This window comes from Ascaphus truei, chromosome 6 (assembly GCF_040206685.1).
Source record: "Ascaphus truei isolate aAscTru1 chromosome 6, aAscTru1.hap1, whole genome shotgun sequence".
Taxonomy (NCBI): domain Eukaryota; kingdom Metazoa; phylum Chordata; class Amphibia; order Anura; family Ascaphidae; genus Ascaphus; species Ascaphus truei.
In genome coordinates this window covers 15,371,452-15,392,862 of record NC_134488.1, presented here as the reverse complement: position 1 = coordinate 15,392,862, position 21,411 = coordinate 15,371,452, and the positions used below count along the sequence as shown (strand labels likewise).

Genomic DNA, 21,411 nt, shown 5'->3' with positions numbered 1-21,411 from the left:
CACCATATCAATGTATAGGACATATAAAACAATAAAAAGGGGACCCGGTTTGCAGTGAAGTGACTGCAGACAGTGTACAGATCTACCAGTGATCTGACAGTGTGGGGCCCTCTCTTTCCAGCAGATGAAGGTGACAGAAAATACATCATTCCTATACTTACAGATTTACAAAATGTAACAATTAAAATCTGGGGCAAATCCCAATTATGTAAGATATAGATTTGAGGGTGTGTCTGGGTTGCATGCAGTATGTCAGATATTTATTTCCCTCTTAAAATTAGGAGTACCCCTGTTGAGATGTATATGCCTTCGGCAAAATCATCTGAATGCAATAATATGGACAGAGTTATTCTGATGGTTACAGGGAGAGCGTTATAAGGTATCTTATTATAATTCTTCCTCTCCTGGTCACATCAGCCATAAATGTCATGAAAGATTGATGAGTGGGAGATAGGAAACACCCACAAAAAGGTTGGCCTGTCTGTTGTCATTGATCTTAAAAATAATGATTTTGAGTAGCAAAATCAGAATTAATCTAATATAGTTGTTATATCAATAATTCTCATATCATATTTTTCACTTCAAGACCTTTTTGAAAGGATCTAATATTATTCGTTGGTAATGTATAGGTCTTTCTGCTCTACTCGTTTTTATTTCATGAAAGTGTAAAATGTAATACAGTAAATACTGTCTGTGGGCTCTAATTAAATTCAGTACCTTGGAGAAGAGATTAACTGCATTGGGTTCTTGTGTTATTGATTAGAGATGGGCGATTTTTGGGGGCGGATTTGGATCTGCCGTGGATCGACATGTTCCTTTGGTCAGCAATTTCCACAAAGCAATCTCAAAAAGGGCGATTGGTCTTTTTCGAAACATTTTTTACCACCGACAATCCAATCCTGCACGTGGATTGCTGAATCCATGGATTTTTAAAATCCACAAGCGGATTGCGGAATCCATAGATTGGATAGATAAAATCCATCAGCGGATTGTATCCAATGGCGTTTTTTTGATTAATCCACTCGATTGAAATTGGAACAATCCGTTTACGGATTTTACACCACGGAACGGATTTTAAATGGAAAGCTCGGGAAATTATGCGAAATGGATTGTTTACAGTTTCGTCCATCTCTATTAATGACATCTTTTTTATACTGAAAAGGGGACCATTAAGACCTTAAATTATTCTTGCTGGTGGCAGCGTAATTGAAGTGTAGTGTGATGGTTTTTGGGGAGTTATTGCTCCCTTTTAGTGTCCTGCGGGGAGGTACTTTAAGGGAGTCAGCTGGATAGCTGAATGCTATTAAACCCTTTCACATACAGTCACGTGCACACGGGTAGTGGTTTACATTACACAATCTAAGACATGAAATCATTTCACAATCTAACTTTAGTGAAGTCAAAGAAATGTGGATTTTATTTCCTGTAACGAAGGATTCTGCATTCATTGTGACCAACAAACCTGGAGAGCAGTTTTGTCTGAATCTTCTTTGCTCCGCTTTCCCTTTGAAAACCCCTCCTTGATTTCCACATTGTCCACCTGTAGCTTCAAACCTTTATAATAATCCCATCTGAAAATAAAACACACAAACACAATGCTGACCTGCCTTGCAGAATTGTAACGTTATAGCTTGTAGGATGTACTCTGTAAATTACAAGCATATTTAATCTTGGGCAATACATTCTATTTCCATTTGCTTCTATGCACAACCAAAATCAGATTGTAAATTCTACAGCGCGCGGAATGTTTTTTTGTTGTTAGAGAATCATACAACACATACATTTAAATTATTACATTAATAATCCACATACAAAAGGGCATAACTGGCGATTAATGCTCTAGATCAGCATCATATTGGCCCTTCACCTTCTTCAATCAGGGCATTATTGCCAAATAATGTTTGCAGTAATGTACATAATTAGGTAGATGGTATAGGAAACAGTTTGAAAAGGGCATGTAAAAGGTAATTAAACTAATTGTATTAGGGAGTCCCTGCCCAACAGAGCTAAAACAGCAACACTAATCTTGCATCTGGCGAGATCAAACATGCAAGTGTTTCCACCCTGTTTTGCATTTTGTGCTTAACAGAGATACTAGAATTCCAGCAGATTGGCAACACTCGCGAAATTGGGGCATTTTGTCCAGATTGCACAGATTTGCTGAGCCGGTATGAAATTGCTTCTGCCTTACTCACACGGTTTGGACATGCCAGATGGTTTTTTAGAATATGCAAACTGCATATCCGTGCGGAAATGGCTCTTTCTGCACGGGTATGCACTTAACACAGCTACCGGAACAGACCCCAAATACCCATATTCTAGAAAGGGTGCTAAATCGAGAGGGGCAAATTTGTGGGGTGCGGATTTGGATGGGCAGTGGATCAACCAATTCCTTTTGTCTGTGAATTTCTGCGAATCAATCTCAAAAAGAGTGATTTGAGTTTTACGGATATTTTATTATTATTGCCAATACACTCCACGGATTCTGCAATCCATTGGCGGATTTGAAGAATACAATCCACGGATTCAGCCATCCGTTTGCAGATTTTACACCGCAAAATTGACTTTGGGGGGAAAATCCATGAAAATCCAGGAAATGGATTTGGGCTGATTCGTCCATCTTTAGTGCTAAGCTTTAGCACAATTTATACAGTGGCGACCAACTTTATTCTAACTCGGCTAGCTCAGCGAATTTCAGATTATCCTGGTTATGTGCGGTTTTGTGTCGTTTTCGGCCGGGATGTATTGCGTTATTTTCGCGGCTGTGATTTAAACATTTTATTCCCGCTGTCTGCAATACTGGAATGCCGTGTAAAAACTCATGGGGGCGTTTGCGAGCTGTTGTCTTTGAAGCCGAGAAGCCGTCCCCTGAAATTCATGAATTGTAATGCAGTATATATATATATACTGTATAACAACAACCCCTATAACCCCTAACATACACATACACATACAGTACTGTATATGCACATCAATAATACTATAGGCCGCCCCCTGGCGAGATGTGTTTGCAGCAGAGAGATATCCGCTGCTCTCTCTGCGCAAACATCGGCACATTAAAAATGATTTAAAATACATTTTTATTCATAGTGTAGATGTGCAGGGGGTCTCCGGAGCTGAACCGCGTTGGTAGCCAATCAGAGCGTGGGAACTCCATCCCTACTCTGATTGGCTCTAGTACCATGTGACAGGCTTTCAATAAGATACAGGCTTCCTGAGATACAGGCCCCTTTATGGGGTGCCGGTATCCCTCTGCATTGTTTACATTCCGCGGTCACGTGATCGGGACCTTTAAATCCAGGGGGATACTGGCACCTCATAAAGGGGGCTGTATCTCGGGAAGCAGGGGGTCCCCGGACCTGAAACCAACGCGGTTCAGCTCCGGAGACCCCCTGCACATCCACACTATGAATAAAAATGTATTTTAAATCATTTTTAATGTGCCGATGTTTGCGCAGAGAGAGCAGCGGATATCTCTCTGCTGCAAACACATCTCGCCAGGGGGCGGCCTATAGTATCATTGATGTGCATATACAGTACTGTATGTGTATGTTAGGGGTTATAGGGGTTGTTGTTATACAGTATATATATATATATATATATACTGTATTACAATTCATGAATTTCTGCCATCTGGCGGACACGCGAAGCATTGCAGCCTATTAAATCCTGAACCATTATCAATTAACACATCAACCGCGCGTCAGCCGGGCATGACCCTTGGCTGGGAAAGCAAAACGTACGCGGCATGCTCCGGGTGAACAGCGTCGCATTCCAGGAACAAGCCGGTGACAAACCGGTGATTTGTTAGAATAAAGTGTGCCGCAGCAGTATCACATTAAGATGAATGCTCAGCACGGTTTAGTGAATATAGGAATTGCACATAATGTAGCAATATGCTCATTCCTGGTAAAGGACGGCATCTATACTTCAGGAGATAATAATGTAATTTGCATTTTGTCCACCCATAAGGGAGGTCTTTGGAATGAACAAATATCAAATCTGTTGACACGAACAGTAACTAATGAGGTTAAAGTTATCTGGCTACCAGATTGAAAAAGGATAAAAGTCCAGTTCTGAAGCTATATTTTTACAATAAGGAGGTCTCACATGGCCTAGGACAACATACCGCAGCCAACTCACCATAGCCACTCCTCCGTAGTCAACTTGCCGCCACCGCCGATCAGCCCCTTGCCGCCGGCTATCTCACCACAAAGATAACCCCCCAAATCTTACCCCATACCCCTAACATTAAGTCCTTACCCTAACCCATTAACCCCTTACCCTAAAACGCCTAACCCCTTAATCTCTTAATCTAAAACTCCTAACCTTAAGCTCTAATGCCAACACTAATTTTCACTCTAAAAATCTTAACCCCTTACCCTAAAACCCATAATCAGAGCCCTTACCCTAAAATCGTGAATCTTGCCCCTTACCCTATAAAGCTAAACCTTAACCCCTTACCCTAAAACCCTTAATCTGAGCCCTTACCCTAAACTCCCTAACATTAACGCTTTACCCTAACCCCCTAACCTTACCGTTTACCCTAAAACCCCTAAAGTTAACCACTTAATATCTTACCTTAGCAGTGAGATGGCTGGTGGCGAGCTGCCCTCTGTAGCTTATTGGCGGCGGCGAGTTGTCTCCAGCAAGTTGTCCCATTCCAGGTCTCACACTCTGGGACCACTGTAGTCTTACTTCAAGAGATCCCTACCTGCTTTAGTTAAACATATACCTTGTTGTGGCGAGTAAAGTATTTACCTTTTTGGTGATTGATAAGGTAGTTTATGAATATAAAGAAGATCCTCAAAGGCTGTTGGTCCATGATAGTACAATGACGATTCACTATTCTCATCTTCCTGTTGAGACAAAGGCAATCATTCTTTTAAAGGAGCAATTCATGCATTTTTTTGTATTATTGTTATGTAATTTAGGATTAAAGCAGGGTGTCTCCGGAACTGAACCCCATTCATTTCAGCTCCAGGGACCCCCTACTTCCCAAAATACTTAACTCCAAAGGGAGTGCGGAATCTCAGCACAGTTTAAAACTTTGGCATCATGTGGGCCAATAGGAAGCTTTGAAACTCCATCATTACATAAACCCAGCAAACCAAACAAAGTGGCCACTTCTAAGGAGGTCTGTATCTCTGGGATCAGGTGATCCCCGGAGCTGAAATTATTGGGGTTCAGCTCCGGAGACCCCCTGTTTGAATTTTATGTTAAAAAAAATCACCAAAAACAAACATACATCCCTAACTTCGATTGCCTCTTAAAAGACTTAAATATTTTAATACTGTTTCCATATCTCATAAGAAATTATAATTATATTGAAAAATAGTTGTAGCTTTGGACTGTAAAAGCTATCCTGCAAGAAGCAATTCCCCCTATTTTTTTTCCTTTTAGAATGAAAACTAATGGGTTTCTTGTTGCAGAAACGCTCTATTTTTTATCTCCTTGGATCCCCCAGCTCAAGATATGTTTACCCTTAACGTCCGTGTTTCTGGTCCCTTTTGGGAAATTAGAATGGCTGCCATCCAAGCATCATTGTCACGGTCCAAACAAATGTTGCAAAGGTGCGTTACATTGCTGCTTTCTATTGGCTGACACTGACAGCCATCTTTGGTTTTACAGTACCAGCTCATACAAAAAGTAAATATGTTGGGAATCAGGGGGTCCCGGGATCTAGGAACAGCATGGTTCAGTTTCAGGATACCCTCCTCTCCCTCCCCCCCAGTTCTTGGCCCATTCACCTTCTTACCGTATTTGCTTTCAATATTTGACTCATTTCTTGATCCCAGGAATGGAAGAAAGCAACAGCTAATGCCCCAATAGCTTTATTAATACACTTCTGGAATTCAGGTTGACCTGATGCTTGAATAATCCCTAGGAGAATAGGCAAGGCTTTAGCTCTTATACAGCACAATAATCAAATGGCATTTGCTATACAAGTAGTAAGGAGCACATTGAAAACAAATATAAAGTTGTAAATCACATATACTCCTCAAGTAAAAAAAACAAACATAAAGTAAGGGTTAGAATATAGAAAATAAGAATGTAGTTATGTATTTTGTAACCTGCTGATAGGACTGATGGGGAACAGGAGTATGTGTATAGCGGGAGGGATGTGAAGGTCATTTCTGGAAAGGGGGGTAGGTTGTGGAAGGTGTTTTTAGTGGTCCATGTGTGGGGTGAAGGAGGGTGGGGACTGTAGGGGCCATTTGTGGTGCATGGGGGGGGGGAGGTGGAGGTTGGTTGTGGGGTCCATTTGTGGAGCATCACGGGGAGGAAGTTGTCCTCCCCCCTGTCTGAAGCCCTGTAAATACATACCATTAAAATGCACACCATTACAATTAAGTACAGAGCTGAATCTTTAATCTTTCATTCTTTTTCCTAATGTGAAGCTGACAGTGTGTGCAGCTCTGCTCATAGAAATTTGCAGGCACAATGAGTCCTGGCCCAGAAGATTTTGCACTCTAATGTTGGTGCCTTAGGCACAGGTAGAAAATGTGACTTGCATAAGGTCACAAGGAGAGCCGACAGTGGGGCTCAAATTGAGTTTACCCAGACCCAAGGCAGTGTTTGAGTGAATGAGATGGCTCTCAATATTTATTTTATTTTTTAGAAATAACAGCTATATCCTTAAGGCAGGGGGTTCTCAACTCCAGTTCTCTTCGACCGGGCATCTGATAGAGCCACCTGGGCTGAATCAGGAATATCCTGAAAACTTGAGCTGTCAAGGGGGGTCTTGAGGACTTAAAAGCAAGAGCATGTGCAGGGGTTCTCCACTCATGCAAATTCCCCCCATGCCTTGGTGCCAAGAACAGTGGTGACTCATCATTTACTAAAACAAAAGGTGTAGAGATTAAAAAGCGATTATCATTTGCATGTGTTCCTTAATTTCATGCAGAAATAACTAGAAAGAGGAATTCCAGGAAACTCGAATTCAAAACATTAACAGCAAGCTTTACAGGCAAATAAAAGCTGTAGCTCATGCCAGTTTCCTACAGTGAAAATGTACAAAAGAAAGTAAAAAGTCATGCTAAACATATCTAAGCACTTTAAAGCGCAAACCAATCAATATCTTACATGAGTGTTTTTTTAAATAAATCTGTTCTGTACTATGTGAAAATATAATATTTTTATTGTGGTTACATTAGAAATAGATTTTTTACTTTTATTTATGAGGTGTTTACAAGTCAAACAATTAGTACGGCCACATTTATAACAACCCAAAGGTCTCACAGGAAGACAAGTATCCTTTAAAGGGAGATTTTCTATAAGGGTTATAAATAAAAGTAAAAAATTTATTTCTAATGTAACCGGTGAGGAATTTCCTATTAAAGAATTTATAAACTGCAATACAATTTATGTTATTTATTTTTTGAGTTGCTCATGCGGTTTATAATACATTGGTCGTACAAAAAGGAGCCTTAAGGAACGCTTTGTTGAGCATAGGAGAAACATCACTAAAGGTTTTTTAGGCCATGGTGTACCTAGGCATTTCTTTAATGCCCACAATAAAAATATTAATGATCTTTCTATAGTAGGTATCGAACATATTAAAGTAGATGATCAAAGAGGTGATAGATTATTGAGGTTAAGAAAGCAAGAAACATATTGGATTTTTAGATTACAAACAATGCAACCAGGGGCTTCAATGAAGACTTAGATCTTTTAGCCTTTCAATAATCTTTTTAGAATGTTTATTTTATATTATACAATTATATATTGGTTCTTCTTTTACCCTTCCCCTTAAGAATTATTACATTTTTTATTTATTTGGATAATATATATGTATTTTATATTGCTCTATACGTCAATGATTCTGCAATTTTAATCATTTAACCATTTTTTAACAAAAACATTTTTTCATTTGATGAATCAATATAATTGTGCTCTAGTTGATATTTTGGGTATTCACTCCCTCCCTTTTGCGTTTCAGTATCTGACATTATTTATCTTGTAAAATATATGTGTTTATATTTCATTTACACATTTTTCTATTATATAAATATTTTGTTTGTAAGTTTTTTGAGGAAATTTTATTATATATTTATATATTCATTCATTGTTTATTTTTTATGTATTAATTATCTTTCGTAGTTTATGTGACATGAACCAAATACTGGGTGTCGTTTACCGGGTGCTTACCCTTTAAATTTAGCAATTACCTTTAGCCAATACTATGCTAATTACTACATTAATTTATTAATAGCAACTTTTAATTAATCATATTAGGGTATAAAGCACCTTGAGTATCAACCCCCAGTATCCCTGACAAAGCCATCTTTTGGTGAAACGCGTAGGAGGAGGAGTTACAGTGGTACACGTTTGAGTTGGGTGGCCACACACTTGTCTTCTGTGCCCCCAGATGCGTAACAGCCTGTTTTCAAGCCTGATTCAATAGGACACAAGCCGCATCTCGTTTTCAACATCCTTGTGCAGTGTTATGCTCCAGCGTCATACCGGTTGAGACGCTGGAGATTGGCAGTCTGACATCATTTCCTGTGAGCTCCGTGAGGAGACACCCAGCATCAGCCAGGTGTAGGAGCAAGCAGCGTTGAAGCAAGGGAGCAAGCCGACTGAGGTAACCACCCCAGGAGACGCTCCCCAGCTGAGCAGCAGAAACAACCCAGCTATCATTTGGCAAGCTGAGTTCCATCTTTTTCTCAAACACCATAGGCTCATTTGGAGGTTAACGTATAAGACTATACCAATTCACCTGGCACATCGGCAATAGTCCTTTATCAAGCAGGCAAAACTTTTGTTTTTCATTGCAGTTCACCCATATTTTTTATATTTGTACTGTGTGATTTTTTGTATTCTTCATTTTTTCAATACATCATAAATTATCACATGCTTGCTTAACCATTGCGCCTTTTTCCTTTTTTCTTTCTGATGCAATTTCCACACTAAGGATTGGTTATCCTTAGAATCTTCAAGGCAGCATTTGTTTTTTGCAAGTTACAAGGACATTTACTTTTTATTTTATTTTTATTTTTTCATAATTATACTAAAATAATTGTTCTTTATTTTTTATTCACACATTATCAGTCTGCATTACACCCACTGAGGAACTCCTATTTGGTTCATGTCACACACATTGATGTGTTAAATATTTATATTTGTGTGTATATATATATATATATATATATATATATATATATATATATATATATATACTCTCTTTTTGCTATGTTTTAATTCTTTTTACGTGTATATGTTTACTCATCCCCCCTATTTATTAGATTAACTATTTCCAAGGTTAACTTTATCAGCGCACCCGTTTTTTTCTTTTTCTTCTTGTTATTCATCATATCTAGTGGTATACTGCCTGGTCACATGATCTTTCCCACAGAACTTTGCATCTTTGGACCTCTTCTGCTGCACTGACAGCCATTTAGTGAACCCCCGAGCCAAATCTTCGTTGATCGATCACAGGAGAACAGATCGATTGCCAATTTAGCAAATTACTTAGCATTGTGTGGATTGAATTGATGCATATAATAAAGGGGAACTAAATAAAATGTAAAAAAAAAAAAAAAAACGGCAGGTTGGACTGCTGCTTTAAACTATCTACAACGTATTTGTTAGGAATAAAGAAAGGGAAACATTATTAGCTCCTTTTAAAGGGGCAGTCCATCCAAAGATAAAAATAAATTAAGGACAGTCACATATTTAATAGATTAAGGGCCTTCTTCTGCAGCAGGCCTGCACAACTCATAACGTGAGAAGGGCCGAACTACTCCAAGGAAAAAATAAATTGGGCCGCACGGGTAAAATCATCATAATCACCATCATCATCATCATCACCTCTCCTCCAGCACCGCATCATCATCAGTATTAAAATATATATTAAAACAGCTTAATTACCTTAGCGGCTAGCCGCTAAGGCAATGAAGGGGTTAACAACCCGTGCCAGGCTTATTGTGGGTAGCGGGGGTGGGTGAAGGTGGTATTTGGCCCTTGATGGGTGTTTAGGCCATGCGTGGGGGTTGCAGGTAGGTTAACCCCTTCATTACCTTGAAGATCAGGTAAAAAAAAACCTTTCTTTTATCTTCTATCACCGTCTTCTATCTTTATCTGTAATTCTTTTTTTCTTTTCTTTAATCTTTTATCTTCTTCGTTCAATCCAAAGCACCATGGTAAACCCACAATGGATGTTCTCTCGTTGGTTTCTTGAGGTTAAGTGAGACGTACAGGCCTTATATACTGCTGCGGCACAGTTTATTCGAGCATTTGCCCGTTCTGTGCCGCAGCAGTAGCCTGGCGCGCGCCCGAGTGTGACGGGCGCACGCCGAAGCAGCGGAAGAGCGCCCTCCGATCGGGGCGCTCTCCCTACCGCTGCCGGGTCCGCCGGGTCCCCCGGAACCCCCTGCCGCTGTCCCGCGATCGCGGGACACCAGGGCTCCCTCGGGGAGCCCCTGGACACGCGTGCAGGGGGCGCACGCTCCCGATGACGCGTGACCGCGCGTCTATGACGCGCGGCACGCCGAGGGGCGGCCACTAGCAAGCCGGGAGATTTCCCGGCTTGCGGTACCGACCACACTTCAATAAAGTGTGTCGGTAGTGTATGGCCTGTGACGACACATTTTAGGGTCAGATGGTACAGCACCAATCCAATTGGATGCTGTATCATATGTTCGCCGTGTTTTTTTTTAAGGATGTGACGTCATCTCCATGGGAGGTACGTCACATCCTTAAAACCACATAGCTGATATTACATGGTTTTACAGCCAATGGGATTGAAGACAAACCCATTGGTTGCTGTACCATGTGATAGGTCACATTAGTTCAAAAGGCTGTGACATCACTTTAAGGGATGATGTCACATCCTTTTGAACTAATGTGATCAATCACATGGTACAGCAACCAATGGGATTATCTGCAATCCCATTGGCTGTAATACCATGTGATATAGCCATGTGGTTTTAAGGATGTGACGTACCTTCCTTGGAGATGACGTCACATCCTTCAAAAAAAAAAAAAAAAGGAGGCAGGCACATGATGCAGCATCCAATCGGATTGGGGCTGTACCATCTGACCCTAAAATGTGACATCACATTTATATAATGTATATAGGGCCCGTACGTCTCATTTTAGCAGAAGAAGTCGACGTGGTAACATCCGTTTGGATTTAGAAGAAGATTAAAGAATGAAGATTTTTGTTACCTGTTCCTGAACTTCAAGGTGTATGGAGTTGAATTGCCGATGATGACGTTGCGGGTCGAGAGCTTCCAGATACGCCGGGAGTCGGAGGGTGAAGACTTCTAAAGGTAAGATAACTATTGAATGTATGTAAATGTCTTTTTTCAGGTTTTTTCATTGTATTTATTAATTTTTATGTTTTTGATTGCCCATTGACTGATAATGTATTAATCTGTGCCCCTTTAGGGTACAGAGAAATACAGTGACAGCCAATGCATTTTTTGGCAAATGCTTGTTTTCTATTGATTGTTATTTTTTCGATTTCTGTTTATTGTTTCGATTAAATTGTTTTTATTTTGGATGGCTTGTTTTTAGTACATTTTAGGATTGGTTAGTGTTTCAAATTAATTGTTTTGTTGGCTACTGGTTTTAAATTCATTATTTGTTTTGTTGGCTACTGGTTTTTTTTAAATTAATATTATTACATGTATATTTCATTGATTGGTTTGATAGTTAGTTTATTTATTTGTATTCTTATGTTTTGGAATAACCTAATTGGAATTATTTTGTTGTTTTAGCGATAGATTAATGTAATTGATGTGCAGTTGAGGTTTTTTAGTTCTTTTATTGTTGGGATGTTTAGGTGCTTGTGTATTTCTTTGATTACTGTTTATTTTTGGCATTAATTATTTTTATTACACTGACCATTGAGTGATATAGTGGCTTATCATGCCCATATTTTCTGGATATGATATACCACTGTGCCAATCAATGGGTACAGGGTGGGTATATTTGGGTCGGCGAGGGTGGTTATGCTTCCCGGGTGAGTAGCAGGAGACATGGGTTAACCTCTTAATCACTATAGCAGTTATAAACCGCTAAGGTGATTAAGGGGTTAGGGGCCATTAGATTGTATTTTTCTTCTATTCTTGCTGGCATCAGAGGACATGGATCTGTAGTATTCTGATGAGGACGCCCTTCATGATGGCAGCGGTATGATGAATGTTTTATTTACTTTATTAAAGAGGACTAGCTAATGTTTGATTTTATAATGGGCAAATGCACTATTATCCCTATCTGGATAATAGTAATTTTGCCCATTACTGTATGTGTTTGGGGGGAGGGGTTGTTGGGGGTAGAGGAGATGGGTAGTAGAGTTGTTGTGTTTTAAAATATTTATGGTAGGTAGCAAGGATGGGTGAAGTTAGCATTTGGCCCTTGGTGGGTGTTTATACCTAACGGGTTGGTAGAGGGAGGGGTTAACCCCTTCATTATCCTAGCGCTATTACTGTGAAGGTAATGAATGGGCTAACTCCACCCATACCGCCCCCTCACAAGGCCTAAACACTCACCAAGGGCCAAATACCACCTTACCCACTACCGCTACCCACAATAACCATTGCAGTGGTAGTTAACCTCTTCATTGCCTTAGCGGTTAGCCGCTAAGATAATGAAGATTGTAAATGCATTTTTATTTCATGGGATTCATGCCGGGATCCTCCAGTGCTGATATTAATGGGTATCAGGTCCAGTGACTCCCGGCAGTAATTTGATGCAGGAATTTTTATTTCTAAATCCTCTCTCGCTATTTCTCTGCAGCTTCTCACCTGCCTCACCCCAGCATTTCCTGGCGTGAGGAGTTTGGAAGAAACTCACCATTCTAGAGCTGTGATTAGCCTCGATAAGCTAATCGAGGCTACTAGAATTGCAGGAGTTTCAGAACCTGCCGATAAGTGGCTTATCGCTGCTTACCCGATGATCTTTCTATGACGGCTGATAATTTGGGCGATTTATGCCTTTGTTGCCTACTTATCGAGGCTAACTGAATAGCAGTAGGCATTTTGACTGATAAGTGCTCGATAAGTGGCTTATCGAGGCTTATAAAATAGGCTCGATAGTGGGAATAAGTGCTTCAGACATAAAAGTAACAATTTTTCAAGGACTCCCTACCCTGAAGAGCTTACAATCTATTTGGTAAGTGAGAAGAACTTACAGAGACAGTAGGATGGTGTTCTGGGAAGTGCGTCTGCAAGAGGCCAAGGTCAGTAAATATTAGATGTATAGTATCAGCCAGCGGAGTTACCCATATGCTTCGTTAAAGAGGTGTGTTTTGTGAAAGGTCCTAAAAGTGGAGAGAGAAGGTGCCAGTCGAATATTGAGGAGACGGACATTCAAGAGGTGTGGGGCAGGGAGTGAGAAAGGTGAGTGAGTGTAGTCGTTTCGGAATTATTTCCCATTCAAATCAAAGGGAGTTGACACCGCATCGGGTACACAAACAAGTGCCAGCCATTGATGAATGTAACTATTAAAGTAGACACTGGAAGGCCATTAGTCTGGGATCATGAGCAGAAGACATAGCGCAGATAAACAGCCAGTGTCAGGCTGCCTTTCTTTAAGCTAGTAACTAATTCCTTCAGCTTATTAGGATTCTACAGGAAGGTAAAGAAGGAGGAGTCAGCCATGAGTGATAGTTGATTCCAATCCTATCATGAGAAGACTGGCAAACGCCATATCTATTACATTAATAACCAGTACTTTATCACTGAAACCTCTTTACCATTAAGCACACACACTCATCACCCCACTCATTTCTTCTTATTTTCCCCAGATTTTTACTACCCCTTATCAAATCTAATGCAATGAACACTTTGGAAATTGTACCTGCTTTGATTCGTGCAACTGCATGCACCATTATCACTGTAAAGTCGCCAACATGTTCCAGGAATGTCGATGGTATAAACAACACTTTGTTTTCCGTGTCATAATAAGAATCTCGTAGATGCAGCTCTTCACTTTCTTGTCCCGGACTCCTTTTAGGGATTGTCTCAGCTATTAAAAGCACCACAGGCTTCTGAATGCAGCTTTTACATAGGAGACGCAGAATGGCACAGCCAAAACGGTAAACTATAAACTGACGGGGGGGGAGTTTGCTCATATCCGTGGGAATAAGGGCACCGCTTGTCACCTTCATGGCACTTCCCTTCAGATGTTTATCTACAGGAGATGCATAATAGAATTTAGAAGCAAGCAAAATACTGCAGGTGATAACATTAACATTAATGATAACAGCTGATCTTTTGATATACTGTATCAGTAAAGAGGGTTATGTATCAATCTCCCAAACTGGATATTGTATCGATAGGCTGAAGCTTAACTGACTGAAGTCAGTTGAGATATGTCTTCTAACATACTTTTACATTTTTTAGAGAAGATTATACTGCTCTTGTCCTACATGATAACAATATTGGGATTAAATATATGGAACAAAATAAGGACCTGGTAGCAAAGAGACATTTGAGCCATATGATGGCTTGCTGTGCTGGATTTTTAAATCTTGTTATCTTATTGCACTTTTTGATCTGTATTTCAATTAAACTGCCAGATATGTTCAGATCAGTTCATTAACAAGTTTCCTATTTATGACGCAGCCTTTTAAGGGCTGAACAGGTTTTTACCGATACACAGTACAGAAGTGCATGGCATGAACACAGACAGCATGATGCATTGGCTTAAACATGTCTCAAACTATTACACAAAAAAGGAGGTAATCCAACTATTATGGAAGCGATGCTGCTACTGTATTTGAAAAACTAGTTTGAAATAATTAGCAGGTAACATGGGAAGTGGTTATTTGGACCAATGGGAAGTATTTCATACACAAATGATTATGGAATTTACCAAGATCTGCCTAACTTTGAGTCACTTTTTTCATGTCATTAATACTGGCAGACAAGAGCCTGTCTGCTTAAACCCACACAAACAATAAGAGATATACCGTATACTCAACATAAGACCGCGGAGCCGGGATTATTCACTGTCATATTACATGATGCTACTACATTTGGTAATAATCTGTTTGATACATGGTTTTCCTTATTTTGTCAAGGACAATTATCACACTCTCTAAATATTGCCCTTTGCATTAAAATACATAAAATTACCTTTGTTATGTTTTTTAATCATATGGGGGTATGGATATTTTCAAATTAGTACATGACTAATGACTATACATGTTTCATGTTTGTTTCAATTTCCGCTGAGCAGACCCATAAGTAGTGTAACAAAGTTCGGCTCACAAATTCAGACAACCTTTTCTATTTCTTCCCAAACCAGATTTGAACCTTTTACCTCGTTGTTATTCAAAAAACATTTGAAAGCAATGCTATTCTGCCCAATGTAAGTCTCTATTTCGCTGTTTTTTCTTTTTACCTTTAAGCAAGTGTTCGCCTTGTTTAATTTTTGCATGATTAAGAAAATTTTCACATAATCAAATTTAAAAAAATACATATAAAGGCAACTTTTTTTCGAACTCATACAAACTTGCGAAAAGTCGAACTTGAGTAGAAACATCATTTTTGCAGCAGATTCGTACTTTGGCAAAAACTTTGTCATCTCTACCCATGAGGTCCTAGGACACGGCAGATTGTTAAAGGTATTGGCCTTATAGTTACAGTATATCAGTTTGTCCTGTAGCACTTTAACTGTGTCTCCCATGGCATGTTGTACACATAGCAGTCAGGGCTATAGATGGACTGTGTTTTTCACTTGAAACACGCAGGTGTAGAATTAAAATAATGTATCTGAACACTATTCAAGGGATACTAATATTAGGGAATTTCCTAGACTAAATACAATAACAGAATATACAGATGTGACTTGTGCCCCTGCTGACATTAGCATCATGATATCACACTTCAACTCAGAATACAAACTTCACACGTGTGTTAGCATACTATATCACAATATACACACAAGATATAATACCAATACATCTGTATGGCAAGTAGAGAAGCGCAAATCCACCCAAATCTGTTTCCTGGATTTTCTCACATTCTCCCCACAAAATCATTTTCGCTGCGTAAAATCCACAAATAGATTTGGTCGCTTTTAATCTGCGTGGATTCATCAAAAACTGCCAGCGGATACAACCCATTGACAGATTTGTCGAAACCAATCCGCGGATTCAGCAATCCGTGGCCGATTCTTAAGAATCCGCCCATGGATTGCTGAATCCGCGGATTGGATTCTACAAATCTGTCAATGGATTCCTGAATCCGCGGAGTGTATTGGTAATAATTAAAAAAATGTGCAAAATGCGATTCGCCCTTTTTGAGATTGATTCGCTGAAATATGCAGAACAAAGGAATCAACGGATCCGCTGCGGATCCAAATTCGCTCAAACAATTCACCCATCTTTAATGGCAAGGTGTAGAGAGATCGCCCAAATTCTATTTAGTATCGAGCCCTACTGATATTTATCTCTATGGGATGGAATTGTGTGTAAACATGACTCCAAATTAGATACAAGATCAGTTTACTCTGGTCAGCCTGTGTCTTCAAAGCTTCTTTTATCTCCTCCAGTGTCCTAGTAAGAGGGCTGGCTGTCATCAGCTGTTTTAGATCTGCCTCTCTAGAGAGCGTCGTCATAAACAGTGGTTGCAAATGTATCCCTGAAAAAATAAATCACAGAATTGATTTCATGAAATATCTGAACACGTATTAGAAAGCGCTGCAGAAACATGAATGTGCTGTGATCGGAAGTGGCGCAAAACCCAAGTTTCTCCAAAATTATTGTGGGTGCAGTTTTGATAAATTCAGAAAATACGAATATACATGGTAAGAACATATAAAGCCTCAGGTTTGAGGAAATATTGAGGTAAGAACAGCAAGTAACCCTTTTAGGCTATTCCATAGTATTGTACTTGCTGTACAGCATAACCAACAGATAAGGGGAAGCGGGATCAATGGCAATGAGATGGCAGAGTTATACTAATATATAGATGTTAAAGCTGTAAAAATGTTACAACAAAAATTCAGTTATTAAATGAGTTTATACAGAGTGCACACAGTGGAGACAGCTTCAACACAAAAAGCTCTCTCCCAGATAACATGGTTTGCCATATATTTATACCCCAAAAACGAAAGCTCCACCCCTTTATGGGGGGGCTTGCACGTCACTAAATATTACATCATTTTGTAATACATAACAATACTAATGCTGATGTAATTTTGTAATACATAATAATGGATAAATGTACGTAAGCTAAAAATCATTATGGGGTTAAATGTGATGTGTCTGTTCAGCCACCTGGCATATTAGTATGAGAAACAGTTTCACTGTAAGAATCTGAGCTTATCTTAGACTGCGCTAACAAGGCTTCTCATAACTTCTGGCCTGTTTACACTTTCATTTGGAGCTGATTGGATGAGGAAAGATCAATAAAATCAGCTCGGAGCGAAAACATTCCATTCTCTGTTTCACACGTTCGTTCACACAGATTTCTTCACATAGAAAGATGACATAAAAACTTACAAAGACAACACAAGATGGCGGACTAAAATAGTCAAACAAAATGGCTTCTTAGATCCTAATGCTGTTACGTCAGACCCCCTAATGTCTCAACTTTGTCATAGATATAAATATTTGCTGAAAGTACAAGGCATTGCTCAGGAATTCTAAAACTGAGCTCCTTCCTCTCTTCCTACTTTCAGCCCCATACCACATTCTCTATCCCCCTCTTCTCTCTGCCCCCCCTCATCTCTCTCCTTCCCGTCATCTCTCTCCCTCCAATACCTTTCCTTTAATACCTTATGATGTCCCCAATTCTTTCTGCCTCTCGCTCCTTCTCCAGCAGTCTTACTTTCTCCTCACGTGCCAGCTCACTTTCTCTCTTTCTTTCTTCGCCCACTATCTGTGTAAACTTTATAACTAGCTGGCTCTCCTTATCTGCCACCAGGCTCTGTGCATTATTATGCCACCATATGATGTCACATGCCAGATACATAGCCTACCAGGTAAAACACTCAGTGCTTAGAGAAATTGTATTAACTCATACTGTAGAATTAAAATTCAATTTCCAAACATAGACAAAAAACTGCTCCTTGATCTCAGGAACTATCATGCTAAATTTGGTTACAATATTTTAAGAGGTGTCCAAATGCACAGCGAACAGACAACCAACTTTCCAAAATATATAGTAGATAACTCAGTGGTAACCTATTTAATATTTTTTTCTTTTTTTATTCACCTTCTAAAGAGGGTATGGTTACATCTCCATGTCTAAGGCCGGCATATGAATTCTTGTTGGCTAAGTCCTGTAGAAATAAAGAGCAATATAATACAGTAATATTCAGGTACAGTATCTCCAAATTGGATCTTTAATGCTTATTTGAGGCATATTTCCCCTTTTGAAATTGTACTTGAGATTGAGAAGTTACATGTCACACTATTGGGGATATCCTCCCAAAAATCATTATATCTGATATAGTTTTTTGATTATTGCATTGTACCTCAGGAGAGGCCAATTCCGGTCCTCAAGGGCCACCAACAGGTCAGATTTCAAGGATATCCCTGCTTCAGCACAGGTGGTCAATGACTTTGCCACCTGTGCGGAGGCAGGGATATCCTTACAATGTGACCTGTTGGTGGCCCTTGAGAACTGGAGTTGATCCCTCCTGCATTACCTGATCGTGTTCACTTGTTTTCCTCGGGCTGTGCTCCTTGCATTCTGTCAGTCCATCCTGTCTCTGTGTGTGCTCTGTCTTCTCCTTCTTTGCTGTCATTAGCTCCGAATTGATTTGTATCAACAAGATTTTCAGAATTTTCATAAGTGCTGCTGCTTCTTGCCAGTAAGATCCTACAGTATTACACAAACCAAATGCCATTGTTGTACAATATCACAGGCTTTTAAATCGTACGAGGTAATGGAGGACAACGTGTGTTATGCCGTACAGCACATGACATCTTTATTGGCTTACTGATGTTAATTTAGCAAATCCAAGCCGGTTTTTTTTATTATTATTATTATGATAATTGTTTTAATACAGGATTAAAGCAGGGGGTCTCCGGAGCTGAACCCCATTAATTTCTGTTCCGGGAACCCCCTGCTTCCAGAGATACTTACCTCCGAAGGGGGTGCCGATATCTCCTGCAGTTTCCAGCACTTTAAAGCCCCCAGTCACATGGGTAATAGGAAGCCGCACTGGATGACGTCATGGCTTCCTATTGGCCCACACGCTTTGAAAAGCAGCCATATTGTGAACCCTGGAGTGGCTACCAGCACCAACAACAGAGGTAAGTACCTCCAGAAGCAGGGGGTCCCCAGAGCTGAAATGAATGGGATTTAGCTCTGGAGACCCCCTGCTTGAATACTGTATTATATTTTTAGTTTTTTTTTTAAACTTGCTTAGATTGCCTCTTTTAATATAGATTAATCATTTTGCAGATACTTATCTCCATATTGTAACTTCTGTACATAACACTGACGCCTGTATATACAGTTCTAAGCAGTGCTCAGCACCCGAAGACCCATTTAAATGTAAAAAAGCCCTTATAAATAATACAGTTTGTATTTTCTGTGAGTCACATTTAACATGGGTGCCCTATAATGTATTTCTTCTCCCTATCATAATTAATCATGTTTTTGCATCACCAGCCTTGTTGGCTGATAATTTGTGCCATTTGTATCGTGTTCATTAGAGATGGGTGGGTGAATCCATCAAAATCCGTTCACGGGTTGTGTTGAATTGCGGATTTGTAGAATCCAATTCTTTAAAATCGCCAACAGGTTGCTGAATGAATTGGATTCTACAAATCCGCCCACAGAATTTGAGTGTATTGGTCATAATGATAAAAAAATACGCAAAACGCGAATCGCCCTTTTTGATATTGATCCGCTGAAATCCGTGGACCAAAGGAACTGGCTGATCCGCTGCGGATCCAAATTCGAAAAATGTTTTCGCCCATCTCTAGTATTCATGACAGTAAGGAGAAACTTTGGCTAAGATGCTGGGCTTTATACAATGTTTAATGGAGCATTTCATTTAAAAAAGAAATGTAAAAAAAATCTTAGATGGGAAGCAGGTTATCTCTGCAGCTAAACTGCGTTAATTTCAGTTCTAGGGACACCCCGGTTCTAGATATATATATATATATATATATATATATATATATATATATATATATAATCACCTGTCATGCTGGTATATCCTGCATGTTTAAAAGTCCAGCGTCACGCGGGCAGAAAGGAAGCGGATGACGCTGCGGCGTCCTATTGACATGTGTAATGCTGGACCTTTAAACCACCATATTGCGTGACCTGCCGGGGCTGCTACCAACATGACCTATGGAGGTGCAGTACTGTAAGTATCTCAGGCTGCATGACCTATGGAGGTGCAGTACTGTAAGTATCTCAGGCTGCATGACCTATGGAGGTGCAGTACTGTAAGTATCTCAGGCTGCATGACCTATGGAGGTGCAGTACTGTAAGTATCTCAGGCTGCATGACCTATGGAGGTGCAGTACTGTAAGTATCTCAGGCTGCATGACCTATGGAGGTGCAGTACTGTAAGTATCTCAGGCTGCATGACCTATGGAGGTGCAGTACTGTAAGTATCTCAGGCTGCATGACCTATGGAGGTGCAGTACTGTAAGTATCTCAGGCTGCATGACCTATGGAGGTGCAGTACTGTAAGTATCTCAGGCTGCATGACCTATGGAGGTGCAGTACTGTAAGTATCTCAGGCTGCATGACCAATGGAGGTGCAGTACTGTAAGTATCTCAGGCTGCATGACCTATGGAGGTGCAGTACTGTAAGTATCTCAGGCTGCATGACCTATGGAGGTGCCTGTACTGTAAGTATCTCAGGCTGCATGACCTATGGAGGTGCAGTACTGTAAGTATCTCAGGCTGCAGAGTGTCCACATAGCTAAAATTAACCAATTTCAGCTCCAGAGACCCCCAGCTTCCCACCTAGTATGGAAAAAAACCACACAAAAAAATCCCTAGGCAGAAACGCACCTTGAAAATGTAAATATATTTATAGGTGTTCAATCCTTTACATGTAATCCAGAGAGGTAAAAAATGAACCGAAACCCACTCCCAGCGCTCCTTTCATGTAATATTTTCAACACCTGGGGATTACGGTGAATGGATTTTAAAATGACATTTTACATGAACTATACCGCACTTTGTACTACTGAAGAAATGTGGGTGGTATAATAACTTAGCATAATGAATCACTAACAATGGTAATTTCTCTTCCAAACTGCTTATTTTGCGTTTTGCTTTGAAATGTCGATCCCACATAACGGTCTAAAAAACAACCTTTTTGTAAGCCATTTAATCTAATTGGTTTTCTTAACATGCTAAAAGCAAAGATATGGCTTATTTTGTTCCTCTATGTTAATTACAAATTGTATTATATATTTAGGGGAGGGGGCACTGAATAAGGACCCTCCCCAGGTTTGTCAAACAAGTGATT

General features: G+C 39.8%; 1 protein-coding gene across 1 annotated transcript in view; it reads right to left on the bottom strand.

Moving 5' to 3' along the window:
• LOC142498007 (uncharacterized) overlaps positions 1–21,411 on the bottom strand; it is a 139,509-nt gene that overhangs the window by 16,109 nt on the left and 101,989 nt on the right. The window contains exons 42-48 of the mRNA XM_075606516.1: positions 18,613–18,785; positions 18,177–18,243; positions 16,467–16,598; positions 13,810–14,142; positions 5,759–5,883; positions 4,762–4,859; positions 1,463–1,571 (exon numbers count right to left, since the gene is read on the bottom strand). Of these exons, the coding sequence (XP_075462631.1) occupies positions 1,463–1,571; positions 4,762–4,859; positions 5,759–5,883; positions 13,810–14,142; positions 16,467–16,598; positions 18,177–18,243; positions 18,613–18,785 (1,037 nt within the window). The remainder of the gene's footprint in view (positions 1–1,462; positions 1,572–4,761; positions 4,860–5,758; positions 5,884–13,809; positions 14,143–16,466; positions 16,599–18,176; positions 18,244–18,612; positions 18,786–21,411) is intronic.